General features: G+C 34.0%; 1 protein-coding gene across 1 annotated transcript; it reads left to right on the top strand.

Moving 5' to 3' along the window:
• The first annotated feature begins 390 nt into the window (after nucleotides 1-390).
• On the top strand, nucleotides 391-4,201 carry LOC145011698 (cytochrome P450 734A1-like). Its single transcript, XM_078970425.1, has 5 exons — nucleotides 391-826; nucleotides 1,832-2,055; nucleotides 2,159-2,400; nucleotides 2,548-2,944; nucleotides 3,102-4,201. The coding sequence occupies exons 1-5, from the start codon at nucleotides 538-540 to the stop codon at nucleotides 3,561-3,563; spliced, it is 1,614 nt and encodes a 537-aa protein (XP_078826551.1). The 5' UTR covers nucleotides 391-537; the 3' UTR covers nucleotides 3,564-4,201.
• The last annotated feature ends 23,073 nt before the right edge of the window (nucleotides 4,202-27,274 follow it).

Raw genomic sequence — 27,274 nt, 5'->3', positions numbered from 1 at the left:
TTTTTTTTTTTTTTTTTTTTCAATTTACAAATATGAAAACTTGGAATTGAAAAATTATTATATGAATTTCTTTGTTTACAATCCAACCCTTGCAACTTTTGTAATATACTAATGATATTGGAAAGTGAAATGAAAAGGCCATCCAAGATTCAATTTCAAGATCCCCGAAAAAAGAAAACCAGTCCTTAGAAAAGACAAGGGTATTATTGTCTTTAACAAATTATAAGAGTAAGATCATAATATTATCATTCGTTGACCCTTATAATTCCAAATTTCCAATGGCGGCCCCTACGCCGTTGGCCTTGCCAACCCCCCCCCCCCCCCCCCCCCCCCCTCTCTCTCCACACTTTCTCTCTCTAAACTTGTTGGTGGCATTAAAAAGGAGAACAAACCACTGTCAAGTACTAACAAACATAACCAAAGAAGAAGATAAGAGGCAGCTTCTCTCAAGCCCAAAAAAGCAGTGCTTAAAAGCTCTCAAGAAACACAGTTTTTTAGAGAGAGAGAGAGAGAGAGAGAGAGAAAGAAAAGAAAAAAATGGAAGACGATATGATGTTCTTGAAATGGTGGTTGAAAGTGGTGTTGATTTTATTGATAGTGATGGTGTTTGGTGTGAAGATTTTTGTGTTGTTATGGTGGAAGCCAAGGAAGATTGAAGAGCATTTTGCCAAACAAGGCATAAGGGGACCTCCTTATTGCTTCTTTATTGGTAATGCTAAAGAGCTTGTGAGTTTAATGGTGGAAGCTTCTTCAAAACCCATGCCTTTTTCTCACAATATTCTCCCGAGAGTCCTCTCGTTTTACCATCATTGGAAGAAAATCTACGGTATGTTCATATTTGATCTTCAATTCTCGTGTTCTAATCTTGAAAAAGATTTAGAAATTGGGTCTTTTTCTTCATCTTCTTCGTCTTCTTCTTTTTATTTTTTTTTTCTTTCAAATGGGATTTGAACCCATGAAATCGAATGATCTTATTCAAGTCAAAGGAGACATGGGTTCTTTAAAAGATGTTCCAAGTTCGAATCTTGGACATGGTATATAAATTGGATTCCTAAATGGGGTCGAAAACTGTGCATTAGTGAAATGGGTTCTTGATATATCACTATATCATCAAATTTCGGATCATTTTCAGTCTATATTTTTCTTAAAATGGCATGGGTTTTCCTTTAAAATTCATGAGTGCACCTATGCGTATGGGAATTTGGAAAATTTCTCATGTGATGGTGTCTTTTTTTATATTTTATCGTTTTAAAAGATTAATTTTTAAGTTTGTCCACTTTATAGCATTCATGACAACATATGGAGGTAGCTTTTTAGACCACCTCCTTAGCTTGGATGCATATATTCTTCATTTTACTCTCTTTCTTTCTCTCTCTCTTTCTCTTTCAATACATATATGTATATGTATATATAAAAAGAAAATGGTCATGGAGTGGAGAATTATGTATTTATTAAGGATAAAGATCATGAATTTTTTAGAAATCTTTGTATGTAAAGTCATGGAGTTATGATTTCCTTTTCGGTTCCCTTTGTGTCCTTATAATTCGTTTAGATTTTTGTGGGAAGCTTGGCTTTTGATAATGAACTTGTTTCTGTTTGATAGTGGCATAGTCATTGAGTTGTCTTTTCTCTCTCTACTCTCTCTCTCTCTCTACGAGTACAAGTTCACAACTTCATGAAAAATTAGTGGCTCATGTGTTGTTTCTTTCTCACCACCCTTTTTTTGTTTAACTTGATGCTTACCACTTCTAGCTCTATATTTACTATGATGGTATAAAAGAAAGATAAAAACAACTTCTTTCTCATAGTAAATTTTGTTTACCTTTTGCAGGTCCAACTTTTTTAGTATGGTTTGGACCCACGGTTCGGCTCACTGTAGCCGAACCTGACCTAATTCGAGAAATATTCAGCTCGAAAGCCGAATTTTATGAAAAAAATGAAGCCCACCCTCTCATCAAACAACTTGAAGGTGATGGTCTCCTTAGCCTCAAAGGTGAAAAATGGGCTCTCCATAGAAAAATCATCACTCCCACCTTTCACATGGAAAATCTCAAAGTAAGCTAACTTTTACTTTTTCTCAATCATTAGATTACATGTATTTCTTTCTAAAAGTTTTTTTTTATCTTTAATAATTAAAAATATTTTTTGTTTACCACAGTTACTCATACCCAATGCCACGACAAGTATTGTTACAATGTTAGAAAAATGGCTAGACATGTCCAATTCCGATGAAGTCGAAATTGAAGTGTCACAATGGTACCAAAATTTAACCGAGGAAACAGTCACAAGGACCGCATTTGGTAGTAGTTATGAAGATGGAAAACACATTTTTCAATTACAAGCTCAACAAATGGTCTTGGCTTCTGAAGCATTTCAAAAGGTCACTATCCCGGGTTATAGGTACATGTCACAATCTATTATCCTAGTTTTCTTTTATATAATTATCAGTATTCGAGAATCCATTCTAGTACTCTTAACCAAATTCCGAGTATGACCCATTTTAGTATTCATAACCGAATTTATTTATATTATTATTTTTTTTTAAAGGTTTTTACCCACGAAAAGGAATAGAGAATCTTGGAGATTAGAGAGGGAAATCAAGAAATCGTTAATGAGGGTAATTGAAAGGAGAAGGGAAAATTGGGATAAAGAAGGAATGCAAAATGGGCCTAAGGATTTGCTTGGGCTTATGATCCAGGCGAGTACAAAAGAATCGGTGAATTCCTCGCCGGCGACGGCACCCGCCATCACGGCACGTGACATTGCGGAGGAGTGCAAGAGCTTTTTTTTCGCCGGAGAACAAACGACATCCAACCTGCTGACGTGGACGACGGTCTTGCTAGCGATGCACCCACAGTGGCAGGTGATAGCACGTGACGAGGTGCTTAAGGTGTGCGGACCACGTGACATCCCCACCAAAGATGATGTTTCCAAGCTTAAGACGGTACACTCTCTCTCACGCTAAAATCATGTTTTGTCTTTTACCTAATGTTAAATGACCATTCTACCCCCCCCCCCCCCCAACTTATTAAATTTACCATTTTACCCTTATAAAATAAAATCTTTTCACTTTTACTTATAAGATGTGATCCCATGTGCAGCTGACCATGATTCTCAATGAGTCCTTGAGGTTGTACCCTCCGATTGTCGCATCGATCCGACGAGCAAAGGCAGATGTCCAGCTGGGAGGATGTAAGGTCCCACGTGGGACCGAGCTTCTTATTCCAATCCTAGCCGTTCATCATGATCAAGCAATATGGGGTAATGATGCTAATGAATTCAACCCATCGCGGTTTTCAGATGGAGTAGCCCGTGCTGCTAAACACCCAGTGTCATTCATACCTTTTGGGATCGGTGTACGTACGTGCATTGGACAAAATCTAGCAATGTTACAAGCTAAATTGACACTTGCAATCATATTACAAAGATTTTCCTTTCGGTTATCTCCAAAGTATCAACACGCACCAACGGTTTTGATGCTACTCTACCCACAATATGGTGCTCCGATTATCTTCAAATCTCTATCGTCGAATTCAAGTATCAAAGAAGATCAAGGGTTGTAAATTGTCCTCACTATACTTGTCATATGTATGTGAGTGAATCCTATGCTTTCTAGTGACCAACCCCCCAAAAAAGAACCAAAAAGGAAGAATCTATTAAATACAATCATCGTATCATTTCATTTTATAGATATGATACAATAAACCAGTTGAATTGTTATGTAATGACAGTTTTATTGGTTTGGTGATTAGAAACCAATATGTCATTTACAAACAATTTTAACTGATTTAGTGTATTACACCTGTAAAATCATATAATACGGGATTGTGTTCTTTTATTTTTTTTAGAAAGAGTGAAAAGAAAACAAAAGGTTTAGGAAGCCCTTTTTTGCAAATTAGTAATTTGCACAAGGTTAGGAGATGAGGTAAGTAAGAGTTGTGTTTTCTATCATTCCTCCCCGTTTGTTCACTAAAATAGCAATACTAACCCCTCTAAGTTTAAAAAATGCCATGTATTTGCCAAAAAAGTTTGGATTTTGGGCATGTAACTTTTTATCCTTGGCTAGTTAGACATATCTCTCCCCCATGTGTATGTAGTGTACATTTTGCTCAATTCTAACAACAATTTTGTAAATACACGTTTATGCCTTCTTGGTTACTTTCTTTGTATTATTGAGTATAAGATGTTTTGATTGCTGAAATGTTTAATTTTTTTATGACTGTTATTATTTTTTTTTTATACTTTTACCAATCGGTTTTATATTTCATGTTAAATATGAAACTTTCATACAAACTGACACACTGATATACATCTTTTTTTACGGTTGTAGGGTAAGCTTGAAACACATCATTGCAAAACTTGGTTTATATTATATTAGAAACTAATGAGAATTTGAGATATTTAGTGTCATACAAAGGAAGAATTAGGAAAAACTTATTATACAAAATAAAACATGAAGTTGAATGTTGTTTATAGATGTAAATTGCAGATGCAACGACTATTATCACATGTGTTAAATACATCTCATTTAAACCAGTATTTTAAATTTTTATAATACGTATTATTGAAATGAAAAATAATATTATTATATTTTTGTACCCACTTATACTTTAATCACGGTTTTAAAAAAAATTAATATGGCTACAAAGTTTGTAGTCGTTATATATATATATATATATATATATATATATATATATATATATATATATATATATATATATATATATATATATATATATATATATATATATATATAGAGAGAGAGAGAGAGAGAGAGAGAGAGAGAAAGAGCTAGGTTCAAATGTTTTTGACAACTATTGTGTGACTGAATGCACCAATAGGAATTGAGGAATAATTAAATAATTAAAAAATTGAATAAGGGTAATTATATAACTTTAGAATGATAATTAAAATAAAATCTCTTAATTAATGGGAATTACCATAAAAATCTTTTTGACCAACTACTTAACCCTAACCCTAAATCTAACTCATCATCGTTTCTAATCCACGGCTTCTGCTTCTTCTTCTACAATCAATCATCAAGATTCAATTATCCTTCTCCAATCAATTATTAAGATTTTCTTTCTTTGAGTCTCCGATTGCGTCTTCATTCTGTGTTCAAGTCAATCTTTCCTGTTTGTCAAAATTAACAATTCGAAGATTGACTGATGTTATTGTCTGTAAACGTTTGAATATAGATCGTTTCTTTAAAGCTATTACAATCAACCCATATGTAAAAGACGTATCTTGAATTTGTTGCTCATCCATTCTGTGTTCATCGTTTTCTTTTATTCCCGTTATTTATGTTGACTTGAGTTCATTTGTTTCTTAAAATTGCTAATGATTTCTAAATGAAATTAATCTTTTAAGTATTAACGTGGTGTTGGATGAACAAGATTTTTGGGTCCTGTGATGTACAATTATCGAACAGTTGGTCAAAGAATGAAAAGTCAAAATTGGATTAAACAATTGAAGGCTGTTGTTGCAATGAACTGGCGATTTTGTTTGTTAATCTAGTTTTTGGAACAAGCCTTTACAATGGTGCGATGCCTTGAAGACTGTCAAAACATAAGCTATCGAAGCACTGTTAATTCCATCTCGCAATTTGGTGCTTCACGTTTTTCAGGTTCGCTGTGTTATGGGTCTTGGAATCGGGGAATATGTCAAAATCGGATGTGTGATGTGAACCATGAAATTGGTAATTGTACCTTAATTGGAATGATTTAGGGACTCAATCGGGAAGAACAACGGTCAAACATGGGCTCCTGTGTGGTTGGTGTGCCACTTCAAGTTAGTTATTGATCTAATAAAGAAGGCTACAAATTCTTTAAGAATATTTAAAACCATTCTGCAAGAATAGTTTATTCTGTAAGAATATTTTTGTTGTATTCTGAAAGAATTGCAATTAATTATTTGTATGCTTAAGGTGCAATTGTTAGGATGATGCAGGAATGATGAGGAAACTTATCAAAAAATGATATATAATACTTCATTCTCAAAGAATTAAGAAAAACAACAATATTCTTTCAGAATTTCAAGATTCAACATCCAAAAACAGCAATATTCTTTCAGAATTCAAGAATTCAAGAAGACAACATGGCACACGATAGTATTCTAGCGGAATGTTGTTATTTTTTTAAGAATATTATTCATTTTTGTTTATATCGTTTTAGAATTTTTATAACTATATTAAAATGTATAAGACTTTTAGTCTGTAAGAATATTTATGAATTTGTATTTAAGTTCGGATGTATAAGAATATATTAGAATGTTTGTTATTTGAACATCTTATTCAAGATTTTTTTTTTCTTCAGTAATATTCTATTAGAATAAAATTCTGAAAGAGTATCATTCTAACAAAAAAAATATTCTGATAGAATAAAATCGGTAAAAATTGAAATTGAATTAATTAAAAAAATTCAGAATTTTTTAAATTAGGAGAATTAATAATCCCTAAAAATCCGAAATCTTCCTTTTATAAATGTAGTTAATTGTCCAAAATACCATTTTGATAAAAATTGTATGATTATATGATACATGTTACCATATTGTAATATCATAGACCCTCAGATCATGATTGTTGATTTTATTCATCCGATGGTCCAGATCTGTGCATTCTGGCACACAATAGTTACTGGAAACAATATAACCTAACCCTATATATATATATATATATATATATATATATATATATATATATATATATATATATATATATATATATATATATATATATATATATATATATATAAGTTCAATAAAGAACCATAATTATTAGTTTTTAAGGAAACAAATATTTTTTTCAATTTCTAGAGCTTATTCTTTATCGAAAAAAAATCTAAAAATATCTAAATTAATATATTAACATTGTGAATGTGCAAAATATTTTTCGAATTCACCGTGTGAATCCTGATTCACGTTGTGAATTTTCAAAAATTCACATTATGAATTTGACGTAAAAAAAATTGAATTTGATATCACTGGAAAAGGATAAAAAAGTTATGAATTTCTGTATTTTTTGTTTTTGATAAAAAATAAGTTTTAAAAGTTGAAAAAAGATTGGTTCATGTCCTTGTTTAATTATGGTTCTCTATTGAACCTCACCGTATATATATATATATATATATATATATATATATATATATATATATATATTGGTTCAGGTTGATTTGAGATCATACTAATTTTGTGTGACCGTGAGACACAATCTAAAAATAATTTTAAAATACAAAATAAAAAGAAAAATTCCGAAAATTCTTTTTATAATTATGATTTTCGTCACTTTTTTTACCTAAAAAAATTATCTTTTTTTTTTAATACGTGAAATATTATAATAGAATATTATACTGTAAATATTCTAATATGATTTTATGAATATTAAAATATTCTACTAGGTTTGTCAGATATATTAAATATTTTAATATTCTAATATTCTACTAGAGTATGTAAAAAATGGTATTTTTTTTAAAATTATTTTTTGGTATTTTTAAAAAAAAATTTGGAAAATAAAAATGATGAAAATAATATTTGAATTTTTTTTTCGAAAATTTTCAATTATTTTGCAGTTAAAATATTTTTTATCTACACAATGAGTGATTAAGATTGCGTCACATGATCTCACAAAATTAGGCGTCTTACATGAACCTAACTATATATATATATATATATATATATATATATATATATATATATATATATATATAGGGAGAGAGAGAGAGAGAGATACAGAGAGAGAGATCAATAGTGAACTCCTTTAGAAGGAACAAACCAACGAACTTTGCATTTTTTTTCCATCGTTTGGATCGCTTTCTTTACTTCGATCTACACCTAACCCTATCTCTTTTCTTTTGGATATCCATAGCACGTTCCCTCCCTCTTTTGCCATCCTCTCCAATCAATCCCAAACTCTTAAGTCCATCCTAATTATTCTCTTCCTCCTCTCTCAAACCGTAGATCTAGGATTGAAGTCTGCTATTCAAAATTAAATTGCCAATCCCTTCATATCCTTGCTCCCAAAAATGTATAGGATTGATGGAGATCTGTTGCTCCAAGGTAACATTTTTTTTACCTAATTCTCTTCGATTTGAATTTAAAAGTAATGCATCAATCAAATGCATAAGTTTTTTTTAAATTACTTGAAACACCAAAGTCGACATACAACGATTTGATTCACGATTTGTAGCGCCCATGTTTCTAGGATACGCATTAATGATGATGCAATAGTTTAGGTCAACATTTGTAATTTATTTTGAAGTAATAAAGATGTATTATTTGAATATTATGTGCTTATACTTAGTTATTATGATTTAATAAATTAAGGATAAAAATAAGCGTCGAAAAGAATAATTAGATAAACCCGATATCTCTGAAGGAAGTTGTAGTGGTTAAAACAAGAATTTTGGAGATATGAAGGATACCGAAATTCGAGTTATAACGAAGAAGTTATGACCTATTGACGTTTCGTGACAGAACTGACATAACGCTGTATGACGTAAAAAATGAATTTACGATAAAGTGCTTTTTAGCAATTGTGATCTAAACAAAAGTCGTAGTGTTCGTTAAACCGAGAGTATGCATAAAAAAATGTCCAAATCTAACTTGGTATGAGGAAGTTATGAATTTTCTAAGATTTGACATAACGATATGTAGCCCGAAACTCGAATATTAAATCGAGGAATTTTTAGCCGACACAACCTAAACGAGAATCAAAGATTTTGTTGATAGTGGTTCAACGGTAAAAATACAGACGAAGACGTACGTCAGATGAAAAAGTTATGAATTTTTAACGGAATTTTCCTGTCCCAATCTGTTAAAAATATAACTTTAAAAATAAATCAAAATTGGCCGACGGAGTCTAAACAAAAGTCGTAGAGCATAATTTCACCTACTCGTGGATATAAAGAACGTCAAAAACGGAGTTCGTATGCGAAAGTTACGAATTTTTGAAGTTTAGGGCACAAACTTCGAGGCTGGTCCGAGGGAGTACGTCCGTCGTACCGAAGGAGTACGCCCATCGTACTCGTGTACGTGATTTGGAGTCAGTCACCCTCCCTACTCCTTCGCATTAGAGAAACGTGTCGTAGCCTTGACGCGTCCGAACTAATCCTCCTCGTACACCCAGCGAAAAGGTGTGTGAGGCAGTACGCCCCGCATACCTGGAATTACGCCCCATAGAATGAGGAGCTTCGGTCTCCCATAAATAGAATCCGAAGCCAGCCCATTTTTTGTTACGAAATTTCACTTCTTTCACCTTATACTCTCTTCCAAGCTACACTAAATACCCCCAAGCCTAATATATCATCCTAGTATCGTAAGCAAGTCCCGGAGAGCCCGAAGATCCCGAGAAAAGAATTTTTCGAGACGAAATTCTACCCACATGAAGCCCAGTTTTTGAGAAAACATCCCGGTTTCATCAGAAAATATTATTTTAAGAAATGAGGTGTTACCCAATTATCATTAAAACAAGTTAGTGTGTAGTCTCTTTCATCTTACACATAGATATAAAGTATTTTCTATAAAATACGTGCTATGTGTATATTTATTGTTTGTTTATTTAAGATGGGTGTTGAATGAATGTTTTATACAAGTTTTAAAATGATTTAAACTGTATATGTACTTTTATCTACAAATATGTAGGGTATAACATGGGTAGATGAAATAGTTGGTGTGTGTTAAAATGAAGAGAGACCTCGGTGTTGTTATTGTTGTCATCTAGCGGAGTATAGATGATGACTACGGACCTTTCTAGACAGTCCAGTGGAACCCTAGCAGCAGTGGCGGATTTAGCGGGTTCCGGGGTGGCACCGACAACCCCTAAATTTTCCGGCCGCAGTGGAAAAGTTTCGAAATTTATAAATTTTTTTATTTTTTCTACTATCGTGCAACCCCTAATCTTCCCGTGCAACCCCTACTATGAAAATTCGCAACCTGTAGGTGTTGGTGAACTATATGTTTGCTGGTGTACTCCATCCCCCTCATGGTTGCCTTTCAAACATATATAGCTGAGGAATCCCCTTAGCAGTAAAGTCCATCTCGATGATGATCCTTACGCTAGGTCCCTTATGATCGGTGTTTAGGGACGTCAAGTGACGATAATGGGAATGGGTAATCAGGTTTATTGTTGGTTGATGAAATTAATAATTTATTATTGGATGATGAAATTAATAAATTTATTATTTGTGGGTTGAAAATCCTGTATGCTCACTAGACTCCTAAGCTTGACCCACTCAGCTTTTTATATTACTGGTAATGGACCCAGAGCATAGTTGCACGATGAAGAGGGATTTTTGGATTATAGGCCATTAGATGTAAATATCTGTTGTAAGGTCTATAATATATTGTTTATGCATTTGGTCTGTATCGATGTGGACATCCGAGTTATGTAATGAAAAAAAATATTTCTTTAAGAAATGCTTTGATAAATTATTATCATATTTTGTTTTAGGACAAATTCCACATCTTTTTATCGGAGAGAGTACTCTAATTTTATTTTCAAAGGATAAACTAAATCGGTCTTTTCTAGCCGAAAAATTTGGGGATGTTATACGATTGACTTCGACGGACTTTGAACAACAACCAAGAGAGAGAAATGATGGAGAGAGACGATGAAGGAAGCAAGCAAAGGGGAAACAGGGATCTGAAAATTGAACTGAACAATCAAAGTTACATAGACAAGGAATCCTAACCATATATGTGAAGAAGTTGCCTGAGTTTTTACTACCCGGGGAAAAGGAAGGTAAGATTTCGATGTACCATAGGTGTTTGAGATGTCCACGGACTAGTGGTTTCCCACCTGCAATTCCTAGAATAGTGATGTCAGATGCTGCTTGGGATTTATTATTTGGGAAATTCTTTGAGCTCAGTTTCTCAAACCATGTTGCTGCTAGTAGGGTTGCAAGTTTTGGTCATTCTCTACATCGTGATTGTCTACGCTTTTATGGACACTTTTTTTAATATTTTCTCTATACTTTGTAATGTAATTTGTTAGTTTCATTTTATTTTTACTTAAATTATATGCAGATTTGGAAATATGTTTGCTTGCTTTCGTTATATATCAATTGATGTCCATTATGTCTTCCTTCCTCCTTGTAAACTTGATTTCAAATACGAGAATCAGAAGTGGATTCAACATGAAGTGGATGGGGTTTAATTTATGTTGTTATACTACACGAGTGATTGAGTTATGATTCCATGAGGGTAAATATTTCATTCTATTTGTAATTTTAAACAGGTTGTGTATCGGTCAGAGCTATTAATTTTGGAAATTATCAACTCCAAGATCCGAATGGTAGAAAAGAAAAATTACTAAGGGAGATGTTTGGTTAATGGTGAGACAAGAATCCCCTAATTTCTTGTTGGATTTGTCTCTTCTCAAAAACAACTACTAAATAGTGGACTAGAACTTATTGTGGAGTTTGTAGAAGGTTATGAAAGCTTACTTCTGTGGTTTTACTTTTACAATGCTATTTCTTGTTACATGTTATTCAAAGTATGGAGTTCTTGTCATAATTTATATTGGAATTGGCATTCTTACATGCAAGTTGTACAATTCAAGTTTGTGTTAATTTCTATTGTTATGTATTGGAAGGTTTTCTAGGAAGTTATGGTCATGCAACTTCAATTCACAACATGCAAATGCTCTCATCATTGAAGGAGATTACCAGTGTTTTGTATCTATACTGGAGCAAGGATATGTTTGTTCAACTGAGATGTACTGTTCTGAGTTGCAAGTTTGTATGAGTTAATGCATATTTCATTTCAGCTAGTGACTATGAATTCTCAACGTTTGGCATTATGTTTATGTCTCTTTTGTAATTTGACATTCCATAATTGTTCTATCATATATATGATTTTAGTTGCATCTATCATGAAATGTATGACATATGCATATTCAAATGCATATACTTATTCATACGCATATGCATAAGCATATACTTATTATTATGCATATGTATATGTTTATTCATATGCATATGAATATGAATATGTCATATACTTATTCTTATGAATATACATACATATAAGCATAATAATATGTATTTAATTGTCTTAAGAATATACTTATTCTTATATGTATGTATATACATACGTATATGTATATGCATATGCATGTGATATACTTATTGTCATGCATATGCATATACACAAGTATAATCATATGTATTTAATTGTCATATATATATACTTATTCTTATAACTATGCATATACATACATACAATATATATATATATATATATATATATATATATATATATATATATATATATATATATATATATATATATAGATAGATAGATATTCATATATTTATTTATATGTATATATATATGCTTACTTTTATACATACATACAAAAACATTAAAAGTGTTCTTTTAAAAATATGCATGTGCATATGCGCATGTTTTTTAAAAATATGCATATACTTTAAATAAATATGAAAATTCTTTAAAAAAATATGTAAAATTCCTTTTTTGAAAAATTCTTTTCAAGTATTAATTTCGAAATGTAAGGTATCTTCGTTAATTAAAAAAATTAAAAATTTAAAAAATTAAATAAAAACAAAAAAAAATATTTTTTTTTCAAATATGTGAAAATATACCTTATATTTCGAAATTAAAATTTAAAAAAAGATTTTTTTTTTAAAATGCACTTTAATGCATATCCATATTTTTTTGTGAAAATATACATTTTTAATAATATATATATATATATATATATATATATATATATATATATATATATATATATATATATATATATATATATATATATCCTAATTCTAATAAATAAGTAGAACTCGGCCACGTGGCATTCTCCCAGCCCCCCAAAATAGAGTTTTCCTGCTCATTTTTTTCTTCTATATTTACGTAAATGCCATTGAATCCGAAAATTGAGTAAAAGTTCAAACTGATGCAATACATCAGGAAATTTTAGCTGTCAACTGCATTCAAAATATTAATGCATTAATTTTAAATGAATAAAGATTATGGAAATAATTTGAAAAAATATGTTAATGAATAATCAGATTCGAAAATGGCGATTAAATTTGAAAGTTTGTTTATTTTGATTGCAAATTCAATATATTGCAATCATTAAATCCCTAAAAATCTGCAGTATTTTTCAGCAAACGTAAATATCATTTATACGGTTATTTTGTTTTTACCATTCTGCTCCATAACAATTCTGCTCCATAGAAACCACAGCAAACGTATTCTTCTTCATTCTTTGTTATTCTGCAACGCTTCAAGAATTAAATATCTGGTTAGTGTATTCAAAAATCAGAATTACCAATATTTCTATTTCCTCCATGTTCTTATTTATCTGTATCTATCACGTTCTTATTGTATGATTTCTATTCTTCTTATTTTTTGTAATTCTTCTTAATCGTCTACTTCTTCTACCTTTGCAGTTTAAAAGACGAAAAACTAATGAACATTACAAGTTCATTTTCTTTAAAAAAAATTAAAAATAGTCTTTTTCAGATGTGCACAGTAACTTTTTTTTTATGGTATGAAATTTTAAAATTTGTTTGTTTTTATCTAAATACAATCTCAAAAAAATTTAGAATTTTAAAATTTATGAGTACATTAAGTCAGTTGTTATTGTCATGTGTTGATTTTTAATTTTTCTGTTTTACTCATTGTTATGTTATCTGTTAGTGTTAGTATGTTGCAGGGGCATTTTCGGTATAATTGTCGTTTTCATGTTTATTATATATTTGTATTCCATCTTATTATATAAACTTTTATTCAATCTAAAACATTATTTCATATGAATTATTTGTTTTTGTTTGTATTCCATTTTATTATAAAATGAATTATTCAATTTAAAAATTTATGAGTACATTAAGTCAGTTGTTATTGTCATGTGTTGATTTATAATTTTTCTGTTTTACTTATTGGTTAGGATGTTCTGTACATTTTAAAAGGTTGCTAATTTTCCTTACAATTCTATAATGATTAAATTTAAGTCAATTTGTATAATAAAAATGCGAAATTCTTAGCTTTCTTCCCCAATTCGCATTCTACTGTAAAATTCGCATTCTTCATTCACCCTCTTTCTTCGCATGTTCCAGTCATTTTTTTTTAGTTCATTCGCATTTGAGTTGTTTGTCTCACCAAATGCGAAATTAATATTAACCATAATCACCTTCGCATCTTTAACCCCAATCCATACAACCTCATATGCGAAACCCAATTTTGATTTGTATTACCAAATGCGAACATTTTTGCTTTTACACGTGAACTGCATTTGACTCCAATATTGAACAAATCACATTTCACAGTCCTTCTTGACTTCGCATTTTTCTTCACGAATCGTCCCTCAATCAATAACCCAATTAACCCAATTGCGAATCCAAAATCAAAACTTATCTGTTTTCATATGCGAACCCAACTGATTGGCTTTTCAAAATCAAATTCGCAACTCTAAATCGTTCGATTATTCGCCCCAATTCCAAAATCAAATAACAGATCCTTCGTATGATTCATTTAATAACCAAGGCTTCGTTCCAGAAAACATCGAATTTAACAGTTATTCGTTCCCACAATCTTTAACCTCCGTTTAAAATCGATCCCTGTATACAAACCCAATAACCAATCGAACACATACCATTCGAAAACAATAATCATTACACCCTTCAACAGATTTGACATCGCATTTCAAAACAATCGATCTTACTTCATCTGCTTGATATATCGCAATTAACAATTAAGACAAATCAATCAATCAATCAATTTGTATAATAAAAATATTGCTATATATGTAAAGACCATATTGCCCCTAACTTGATAAGTATTTGATATATCGCAGTTAACAATTAAGACAGATAAATAAATCAATCAATTTGTATAATAAAAATTCGAAATTCTTAGCTTTCTTCCCCAATTCGCATTCTACTGTAAAATTCACATTCTTCATTCACCCTCTTTCTTCGCATGTTCCAATCATTTTTTTAGTTCATTCGCATTTGAGTTGTTTGTCTCACCAAATACAAAATGAATATTAACCATAATCACCTTCGCATCTTTAACCCCAATCCATACAACCTCATATGCGAAACCCAATTTTGATTTGTATTACCAAATGCGAACATTTTTGCTTTTACACGTGAACTGCATTTGACTCCAATATTGAACAAATCACATTTCACAGTCCTTCTTGACTTCGCATTTTTCTTCACGAATCTGTTCAAAAGGTTTTTCATTTTATTTTATAAACTTTTAATTATATTTGCTTGTAAATTTTTTTTAAATTTTTTCTTAATATTTTAAATTTTTGGCCGATATTGCATATGTGGTTATTATTGTTCAAATGTTAAAGCTATCTTGAGCTTGATACTTTGATACTTTTACAGGTGAAATTATATTGTGATTGAGGGTGCTTAATTTGTACTTTATCTTATTTGTATTAAAAAAAATGAAAACTTTGTTGGTATTCTTCTTAAAGTAAAAAATAACTACTCAATAGTCAATACTACAACATTTTACTTTCATTGGTTTCCCTTTAACCAGTAAAAATCATTATTATGTAATTTTTTAGAATGGAACATTCCATTTAACGGCTGTTTACTTAATAATTTTTTTCATCATATTGATGAATCCTACTTTTTTTCATTTGTTACCATTTAAATCTTATGGTTATACCATTGTACTTTAAAATGTTTTTTGGTTTAATATTAATGGAACATTCCTTTAATGACAATGTACTTTCATTGGTTTCTATGTAACCTCTAAATATCATAAACTAGAGGGGGAGCCCCCGCGATGCGAAGGTCGGATGAAACCTTTTTGGTTTGTTGTTTTCTCTATGTTGAGGAGATAAAACAGATGCAAATGTGAATACATACATAATTGGTTTTTCTTATCTATATTTATGTTGAAGAGAGTTGCTAATGTGACAAAATTATCACTTTATGTTGAAAAGCAAAAGGTACGGTTTAGTACCTGACACAGAATAGACAATTTCCAGGAGAATAAAACTTCATAAACGTGCTTGACATGTGGTTTATTCTGTGTTTGCATTACGTTTTATATATGGAATGACAAAATAGACCTAAACGATCGATTATATTTTTTTAAAGGTGAATACAAGGCTTAACCATGCAAAGTCCATAGATTAACAAAAAACATGAGGCTAACTGTTGGAAGGGATCAATCAGATATAGGAAAAATAAGAGATTTTGCAAATTGGTTGTTGGATATAGGAGAAGGAAAACTTGGTGGTCCGAACGACGGTGAAACGATTATCGATATTCCGGATGATATTCTCATTAATGATTCACATGATCCTATAGGTTCCTTAATTGAGTTTGTATATCCTTCAATTTTAGAGTACTATAGCGATATAAATTATTTCCAAGAAAGAGCGATACTTGCTCCAAAAAATGAAGTTGTCCAGGAAATAAACGACCGTTTACTTAAGAAGTTTCCAGGAGATCAAGTTGAATATTTAAGTTCAGACTTCATATGTGAATCCAAATTTCTCCATGATCAATTTGATGCAAATCTATACTCTCCTGATGTATTAAATGGACTCAAAGTATCCGGTTTACCAAATCATAAATTAGTTTTAAAAATTGGTGTTCCAGTAATGTTACTGAGAAATATTGATAAGAAAAACGGCTTATGTAATGGCACAAGACTACAGGTGTTATCATTGGGCAAACGTGTTATTGAGGCACGTATAATAACTGGAACTAATATTGAAAATCGGACTTTTATTCCAAGAATGTCTTTAACTCCATCAGAAAAAAAGATTCCCTTCAAATTCACAAGAAGACAGTTTCCTTTGGCTGTATGTTTTGCAATGACTATTAACAAAAGTCAAAGACAATCGTTGTCAAAGGTTGGTCTGTTTCTGAAAGATCCAGTTTTTTCACATGGACAATTGTATGTTGCCTTATCTAGAGTTCAGAGTAGAGAGGGATTAAAATTATTAATTTTAGATAAAGATGGCAAACTCAGAAATAAAACTTCCAATGTTGTTTATAAGGAAGTTTTTCGAAATTTGTAGCCAACTTTTTTGTAACGTCGTTTTATTCAATTTTAGGAAATCACACTTAATCCATCATATTACTGTATTTTTTTATAATTACGTATTATTGTATTTTATGTTAATTTCATTACACACATTGGTATTGTATCATCTGCATATGTCCAATTAGAATGATGAATAAAAAAAAATAGTTTTCAAAAATCTTCATTCCTAATTAAATACTTCCCATTTAGTTAGTAATTAAATAATTACCAATAAAAAAAATTATTTAAATATTTAATATTACAATTTATAAGTTATCAGAATTATTGATATAATATTTTATTAAATAATTAATTTTTAAATTCAATTCAAAAACAGCACCCGTGGTTTCCACGGGTTTTAACCTAGTATATATATATATATATATATATACATATATATATATATATATATATATATATATATATATATATATATATATATATATATATATATATATATATATATACACACACAAGCATATAATTTTTTTTTCATTCATTTTGCAATTGACTTAGATATGTGCGTGTAAATACATATGTGGAATTTGGTACCTATATATATATATATATATATATATATATATATATATATATATATATATATATATATATATATATATGATGGTTCAATTGATTAAAAAAAGGTGTTGAGAACAAGGAAAAGAATTTGGACCATTCATTTCGAATCTGCCACTGAAGCACTCCAGCGTAACCGAAGGACGAAATATATTTTATTCATATATGAATATGTAAATGAATATATATGAATAACTATATGATGGAAATTAGTGTCCATAACCATAACAAACCCAACAATATTAGTATAAATAACAATGTTATTTTGGGTTACACGTAAGAACAAAATAAAACAAAACTGAAAAGATATTTATATGAGGAACTTGTTTAGTTAATTGATTAATAGTTTAATTAATTAATTATAAAATAAATGAACATGGAATATTCTAGAACGATTTGAAATATCTAGATAATTACAAATATATTTAGTAATTATCTTTCGGTTTCAAATCACTTCTGTATATAAAGGGGGTTAACACCCGGTTTTGGCTTCGGTCACCAAAGTTCAGAATCCTCAAAATTCCTAAAATTCACGAAGTGTAGTCCTCAAGTTGTGGCCCTTTGTTCACCATTTCATGGACCACCACATATTTGTTTTATCGATTCTGTTAGCTGCTCGTGTTTGAGGATTGTTAAGATCTGCAAGTGTTTTATGTCTTAGGTGCGATTACAGAAGATGAACTCTCCGTTTGGTTCTCTAGTCTAATCGAATGGCTAAGCAAAAGAAGAAACCCAGCAAGAAAGTAAAGGTATGATTCATTCTTTTATGTCCTTTAAGTTGCATAGATTTTTTGAGTGTTATCTGATTGTTTCGAGTCGTTAGATTGGAATTTGTTGTTATTTCTGTTGCCCTTATTTTGGTCTTAAATTAGGCTCGAAACCCATAAATGACATCAGAGTGTATGTTAACTCAAGTCTACTGCACTTACACTTTGTCTTGAATAGTATGTTAGGGTATGGGATGGATTTCTGTGTTTAATCGTTTTAAATAGTCTAGAAATTTGTGATGTTAAAATCGAATTTGAAAAGAATAATGTTTGAATTGTTCTTTCTCTTCGTCTAGTTGTGGTTGGTCCTCAACCATGTTGTGGTATTTGCTAGATGCTGAACAGGATCGCGTCTCCCTCGTCCTTACATCGTGGTCCCTACCTGGAGACATCGTGGTGAACTACGGAAACTTATACTTATATTTTATAATTAGTCTCGTGTTTCAGGTGCCCCACGACATGGTTTCTCATTCCCCACGTCGTAGAACATGCTTTCTCAGAATTATAAAATTCGTTTCTTGTTGTTTTATTCCTTTTTCAATTTTATAACACATACAAACTAGCATTTATACTAAAAGATAAAGTAAAATTGATTTAATTATAAGAGTAACTAAAAATCAAAATATTAGGATTTTAATAATTCAATTCTTGACTTACATCTAATTGTTTTATCAATAGAATTAAATGACATATAAACTTCAAATGTTTATATATTAAAATTGTATTTATATGTATCACATCAAGCTACAAACATTGCGTCCTCGCATGTTTTCTAAAATGTGCGTTGTTAGTCTTACCACGACTAGGCTCACATATTTTAATTGCTATATGGATGGTTCTAGGTGGTCTCTTCAATTCCTAATGTGGTTGACTTTTAAGTGGCATTTATTTCTCGATACCCTCAACGCCTTCTTTCATTCTGAAGTAGAGTTAGCGAAAGGGTTTGGTAGTACAATTGTGCAAAGTTAAAAGTATTAACTTAATAAGTAGTAAAACAAATATGTTGATTATGATTCTCAAGTGTTACCTGATTTGAATCTCATTATAACTTCGCATGGTCGATTCACCATTTGGATTCATGATTATCGGCTAATCCAATCATGATTGCTCAATGAGCAGTTGAAGAGATTAACATGCTATTGACCTAAACCAATAAATCTCGTTTTCTAGGAATCTCATAGTGATTGATGTAACCTTGTAAATTTTCAAATAAAATTTTCATTTTTAAAATCACATAAACCCAATATCTCATTCCCTAAAACCACAAAATACTCGAGTTGTCAAATCACAAGTTAACAATGTTTAATAAAATCCCACAATCCTCAAAATCATGATCTCTAACTAGTGTGTACAATCAAACCAGCGCCTTCACGCGATCATGAAAATGACCTGAAACACATATCACACAACACGGTAAGCACGAAGCTTAGTGAGTTCCCCAAATTACCACATGACAATAATTAGCCTCTCATGGCTATATCTCGATAAGGGCCCTCCGGACATGTGTCTCTGTGAAGACCCTATGGTCTCACAACGCGGGTCGGACCCTCCAGTCCCGTATCTCCATGAAGACCCTCCGGTCTCACAAGAATAGAATAACTCAATAAGGCATAGGAGTAATATACAACATAAATCACAAAGACAAAATGCATGATATCACATAAATCAGTATAAGCACATAAGACCCTCCGGTTACATAATGATTACCACTCAGGTAAGTATAGTGAGAAGACTCACCTCGAATGATGAACCGCTCCTATAAATGTTGTTGCTGCACACCGGCCTCTATCATTGAGCCAAACCCACAATTAACCCAATTAGGATCTAAGACGAAAGCCTCACTCATTAGGTCTAAAGATAGTCCACTAACCAGCCCATAAATAATCCAAGCCCATTGCGCCCACTAAGGCCCAATACTAAATGGGCCCTCCCAAGGCCCAACCCTTAAACTTAAGTCCAAATGGAAAGCCAAACACAAGGGCCTAAGAAATATATATATTCCTCTGATCCAAAATCTCTAATACAGTAAGCCCAAAATCAACGCCCAACACTTAATGCCCAATATGAGATTTAACCAAAAAAAGCCCACAACGAGATTACGCGGGGCGTACCTCCCTTGGTACACTCAACGCACACACAATTCCTGATCGGGGAAAATAGTCCAGTATGTGGGGCGTACTAGGACTTACGTAGGGTGTAATTCTCATGTCCAAAAACACTTAACCACTTCAGCCCAAAGCATCCAAACCTCAGGGAAGCTTTTTTACCAACTCCTAACTGATAAAGTTGGAGACTTTATCATCTTGCATGTCTTAATAGGAACCAACTTCAAAAATAACTGTTAAAACTCTCTTAAATCCTCTTATCACATGCATGAAGAAGTCTAGACGACCAAGTTCTCATTTTTATGAATCAAGGTAACCCAATACACTTAAAAGGAAAGGAGATTTTCTCTGGAGTTCACCAAACTCACAAATTTCCAATCGTCGGACATAAAACCCTAAAGTGGACCCAAAACAAGAACTAGCACAACAATGAGCATGTTTTGAACTTGATATCTCTGAAAGATGCACCAACAAGGGTAGAAATCAGATCCACAAGCTAGAAGCACAAGATATCTTCTTTCAAGACTCCTTATTCACCAAGAGATTTACCAAAAACACTCAAATGACACACTTAAACAAGCCTTGGAAATGAGATTAAGGTCTTGAGAGGAGTAGGAGGCTGGAAATGGTGTCTGAAAATGAGGCCATTATGTTCCTTAAATAGGGTCACCTTAAAATATAAGGGTTTACATTCTCTGCCTAATACGCCCAACGTACCCTCTGGTATGCCTAGTGTACTAGGTGGTCTCTGCGTCTATGGTATGCACATAAGTACACTGAGCGTTCACATACATACCCCCTACATACTCATTTGCCACCCATTTCTCAATAGGGACTATTATTGTCAAAATCTCAAACTAGCATAACTTCTTCGTTATAAGTCTGTTCCCAATGAACCTCATATCCACAGTAAGGTGGTGAGAAGCCCTACGCTTTTTGAAACTAATCGTAGCCTCAAGGCTTTCTCATGTCCAGGTTGCAGTCCACAAACCCTAAATCACAAACGATCCGAAATAGGATGTTACAATTCTCCCCCACTTAAATTCGATTTCGCCCTCAAAATTGCACCTTATCATTACTCAGAACTAATCAATTAGCCCAAGAAGTAAAACCGAATATTCGGAACATAAACGATCTCCCCAGGACAACCAAAACCAATCAAAACCCTCCAATCCGAAGAAGAACAAAGCCTTCGCCATTCTAGAACCAACATTGCCTCTCCAAAACATGGAATTTATAGTGGTATGTCTCCCCGACTGACCGCCCATGCGGTATATCCCCATGTTATTTTCACATCGAATAACAGATACGATAAAACATCTCCAAATCTAATTACTTTGTTGCGACTGATGGAACAAGTCGTTGACCATAATTAGCTGTTGAACACTTGTGCCCGACATACCAATCGACTCTAACCGAAATCCAAAGAAACGGGGGTCATCTTGCACCAAGGACCAACCTTCGATACTGCTATCATAACCCATTTGAAGAGTGAACCTAAATTCTCTATCCTCAACACTAAATGAAGACGTGCCGATCCATATGGAAACCGAAATTCTATACAGGGTCCGACCTAATGGCAAACAAAATCATTTCACTACCAACCCCAAGATGATTCAACTCCGGCCCCGAATTCGATGACCATGCCTGACCAAGCTATCCACTAATATCCGAAGACATAAATCCAACTACCTCTCAATGCTTGACACCAAATCCGAATACTAGATCGACTTACAACCCAATTGGTGAATCGCCAAGGCTACCCTAGCCCATTTGGCAATACGAATTCATAGTTGTCTTATCCAACCAAACTGACTCATCCAATCATAATGAACTCCACAATCACGAAGTTCTCTTTACTCGAAGCGATTACTACAACCGATTTGAAATTGCACCCCACATACGACCTCAGTCGCCCACTACTTGCTACTTCACGTACGTCATGGTCCTCCTCTAACCAACGAACCGATTCACCCATGTCTAAAACAAGAAATGGTAAACACATCCCACTCATAATGAAATCCATTTGAAACTCTGAAATCCCAACCTGCTCTTCCTCCACATAGATAGAGCCAAATTCAACCACAAGAGTCTGGTTCGACACAGAGTTGGAACCACTCATCCTAACCTAGTACTCAACTCATGACCCATGTTCCAAAAATATGCAGATGCATTACACCTCAATCCTTCTGATTTGTGACAACCCATATGTAACTCAAAACAAAACGGTTTCCGACATTGCGGAGACCCCAGTCTCGCACCTGGTTCAGCCACCAGGTTCCTACAGACTTATTTAGCAAGGCTACCCATGCCTAAGAACCCCTCTGCATCACACCCTAACTAGTAAGGGCTATGGCTTCCTGCAGTTTTACAACACTCTCTCACTGACTATCAAGTGTTATGGGTCACCGTAGTCTTATGACACACCCTGACTTCCTCGTGAATGCTACGGCTCCTACAGTCTTACGATACTCTCTCTTGCTGACTTATGAATGCTACGACTCTCCGCAGTCTTAAGATACTCTCTCTCTCTCTCTCTGACTCATGTATGTTATAAATCCCCACAATATTATGATACTCTCTCGTACTGAATCGTGAATGCTACGGCTACCCGTAGTATTACGATACTCTGTCATACTGATATAGTGAATGTTATGGCTCCCCGTAGCATTACGATACCCTCTCTTACTCGCCATGGGCTCACCCCACGATCTTCCCTGATAGTCCTAAGTGATTAGTCCCACCTGGATCCACTCAATCTCTTGTCACCCTACGATTTCACCATCAAGCTGTCACCATAACACGTTCACTAAATCATGCTCCATGGTCCAATATAGATAGGTGCGCTCACCTTCCCAAATTATGCATCACTACTCTTGACGAAAAATTCTCGTAGGCAAAGCACTTTCCCTCATTACAGTTCACACCCTAGACAATCCCCATATGGCGACAATTAACTGATGGCCTCACATCTAGAAATATAGTCGCATGGAGGAATTGTAATTGATTGAGAACAAGTTGATGACATTCTAAAACCCCATCCACTACTGATCAAGCCCATGCAAAACTACTCATACCAACCATGAAGTTGATTGAATAATCAACTGTTGCCTTTCCTGGAGTACAGGCAACAATCTATACGTCGAACTATCAATCTCTCAGCAATCGAAACTTGACCTCAGCAACCCGACTATCTCGAAACTCCAACATTGGCAAACCAGAAGAACACAGGCCATAATTAGATTCCTGTCTAACGACCACCTACCATGAAGAAAATCATTCTCTCCTAAGCCTATGCAACATGCATCCTCTTACTTTGTACGTTCCCTTGACTATCATATGACTCCCATCTCATATACTCTTACCACAGATCCCCATAATCCAAACTTTTGTTCCATATCAGATTGGGGATCCTCCCCACAGAATACCCAGGTCTCCCCCACTTAGGGTTCGAACCATCACCCATTGATATATCCAAACAACCACACTACATGCTGGATCTCCAGATGTACCATTCCCGACTCAGGAGACGTACCATACATCACTCGATGACCTTCCAGATAATGACCAAAAAACTCCAAGTACCTCGAATCTTAGATGAAAACCTCGGAATCATCCCAACGTGAGTGCCTCTAGTCACCTAAAATCTCATACCGACACACCACCAGACATCTCAACTGTCCCGAATTAGTCATGAATATCACTCTGAAAATAGTGAACTATCACACACCTCATCTCCGATTCCTCAACCAACATTCCGTCGCATCAATTATCATTGAAGCAAGAGACCCCACTCTCACAATTGATAACCAACGTAAACAACGAGGGTCGCTACCCCACTATACTCCTCTTGATTACCCAGGACTACTGCTAAAATATTCCTTACTATACTCAACTAATGCATATCCTTGTCCTCATCCATCTCAGTCCCCACTGATGACTCTTTTATGGTATAAGAAATATCTCGAAGTAGATGTAACACCCCATTTATTAAATAAATAAATTAATGAATGTATAGTAGCCCTAAAATCAATAATTATATAGCAAGGTGTTGGTCTTGAGGAGCTAATTGTCACAATTTTAGAGATTGGAGGTTAAAACTGTAAATATGGATTTAGGTTGTAAATGTCTATGAAGACATGGGATCCGTGGTAATTATAGGAACTTAAGTTGAAAAGAATGAGAGGATGAGGGACTAAAAGTTTTAACATGGATAAAGTTTGATCATTGGACTTAAATTGAAAAGAATTTAGAATGTTGAGGGCTAAAGAGTAAATTCCAGAACTAATTTGAAAAGGATTTGTGGAGGAGGGACTGTTAGGTAACTGATGAACTTAATATGGAAGGAATTATTAGGAGCAGGGGTGTAATGGGTAATTATGGGAACTATTTCAAAATTATTTATGCAAGGAGGGACCATAGTTGTTAATAAGGAAATGAGTTTGGATGATGTGGGGTATATAACTACAGAAACCCTAACCCTAGCGATGATTATCAGCATCCACCCTTTCCATCTTCAACCTCTTGTCACCGCCACCACCATAGGAACCCTTCTCTATCGTTGTTTGCATCATCGAGTCTGACAGCCACTGTTTCACCTGCTGCCTCGCCGATGAAACTCCACCACAACTGCTTTGCTATCGGAGACGTCGTGTACATCAGAGAACCGCTCAGACTGTGGAATCGATTTATGTTCGTCACTGTGCGAGTCGTGAGTGGAAATGGATCTCACGGTAAGGACCACCACCACCATCACCACCTTTATCTTCTTCTTCATTCTTTCTGTGGCCTGACGTCCTGTACGTCGACAGCTACCGATGGAGGGCTTTGGTCCCCTTTGTTGGGTTTGGATGGTGTTATGGAGGATGGGGCTTTGGTCTCCGTTTCTGGGTTTTTGGTCATCGCTTGCCACTCGTAGTGGTTGAGTTGGGAACGTTTCAGTCTGCAGACCATGTTTACTTGTTTGTACTTGTGGTTGCTCGGCTGGGAATCAAGAGAACCGACGCCGCCACCATGAGGTGGTGGCTGTCACCGTAATCTGCCATTGTACCACCGCTGTTGCTGCTATCATTGCTGCTGCCATAGACAAACGCCATCAGGTGGGTGGATGGGGTGCATTTTTCAACTTAGAAGCATGTGTTTATGTTGTGTATGATTTCATTTGGCTGCAAAATCGAGAACAACCAACACCACCATCGTGAGGTGGTGGCTGCCACCATGTGCCACCGCAAGGTGGCTGTGTGTGTATTTTATATAGATGTGTTATTTTTGTGTTAAAAAAATGTAAAATGTAATTGGAAAGTGGAATAATTGAAAGAAACTCATAACCACCACCGTGAGGTGGTGGCTGCCACCAACGGCCTCCATGTCAGGTGGCGGTGTGCTTTGCAAGTATTTGGATTACTTTTGGGATGCTTGGACTTGATTGGACTAGAACCCTAACGACCACCATGAGGTGGTGGCCGTCGTGTGAACCACCGTTGACCACCTCTACCCAAGTTGGTGGTGGGCGGTGCCCGATTAATGAAACCCTAATGGGCCTTATGAGACTCTAGTGGGGATAATGAAGCCCTAATTGATCTAAGGACTTAGTTTTGGGCCTATTGGGCTATGATTTTGTTGAAAACCCTAATTAGGGTTTAGAAAACCCTAATTTTGGATATATGGGCCTTGGACTTATCGAGACCCACATTTGGGGCATTGGAATGAAATTGTGGATTACACCCAATCACACCATATGATTTATCTAGTAGAGTGATGGACTTAATAGATTAAGTCCTTAATAGGTTAAGTGAGAAACAGTTAACCCTAATCATCATTTTATGTGAAAACCCTAATTTCATTTAGGCCTTAAGTTGGGCCTCTCTATTGGAATTTGGTGATTGGATCAGTAATGGGCCATTCAAGAACAATCATATAGACAAGAATAAATTGATGGACTTTAGGGTAAGGCCCATATGAGGGGTTGGGCCCAATTTTGCAAAATTAGGCCATAGGTGGGCCATAATTGGGCCTTAATGATTATGAGATTATGGGCTATTAGAAATGCCAAATGTTGGACTTGACGAAATGGTTGGGCCTTAGAATAAGACAATGTGAAGGTTTGAGCCCAATTTGGAAAATTGGGGCATATCTTAGGATTTGATTCATAGTTTAACTTTTGGGCCTTTGGATTGGGCCTTGAGTTGAATCACACTAAGATAGGGGTAAAGCGGTCTTTTACCCTAAGCATAGACTTATGATTTTTGTGTTGGAACCCAATTATTAATTGGGTGTTATTTTGATGATTGAAAGTTCGAGAACATCTCATCCAGCAACCTGAGTTCTATCTACGGGACTTCAGCAATGTGAGGTGAGTTACCTTCCAGTAGAAGTAGGTCTAAGGCACGAAGGCCAACTCACTAGTAAGAGTTACAGTAAAGATGATTGTCTTTGTGATAATTATTTGGTATGTTGTTATCTGTTATGATTATGTGATGGTACGCTATGATGTTATGTGATATGTGATAGGAGGGGTAGGATAGACCCCAATACCGATCGAAAGGACCGAAGGGGTAATTAGTACCCATTTATGATATGCATATTATGATATATGTGCTCTGATATTATGTGGTAGTGGTAGGGGTGAAATAGTCCCTGAATACTTGTCGAAAGGACCGAAGAGGTAGGCCAGCACACTGATATACTAGGCAAGGTTACCGGTCGAAAGGATCGAAGGGGTAGGGCAGCACCTTGATATGCTAGGCAAGTTTACCGGTTGAAAGGACCGGAGGGGTAGGAAAACTCCCTGATATGCTAGGCAAAGTA

Source organism: Lactuca saligna, chromosome 8 (assembly GCF_052625555.1).
Source record: "Lactuca saligna cultivar CGN05327 chromosome 8, ASM5262555v1, whole genome shotgun sequence".
In the NCBI taxonomy this organism is placed as follows: domain Eukaryota; kingdom Viridiplantae; phylum Streptophyta; class Magnoliopsida; order Asterales; family Asteraceae; genus Lactuca; species Lactuca saligna.
Note: the sequence above shows the minus strand (reverse complement) of the source record. Positions and strands in the feature narration are given on the sequence as shown.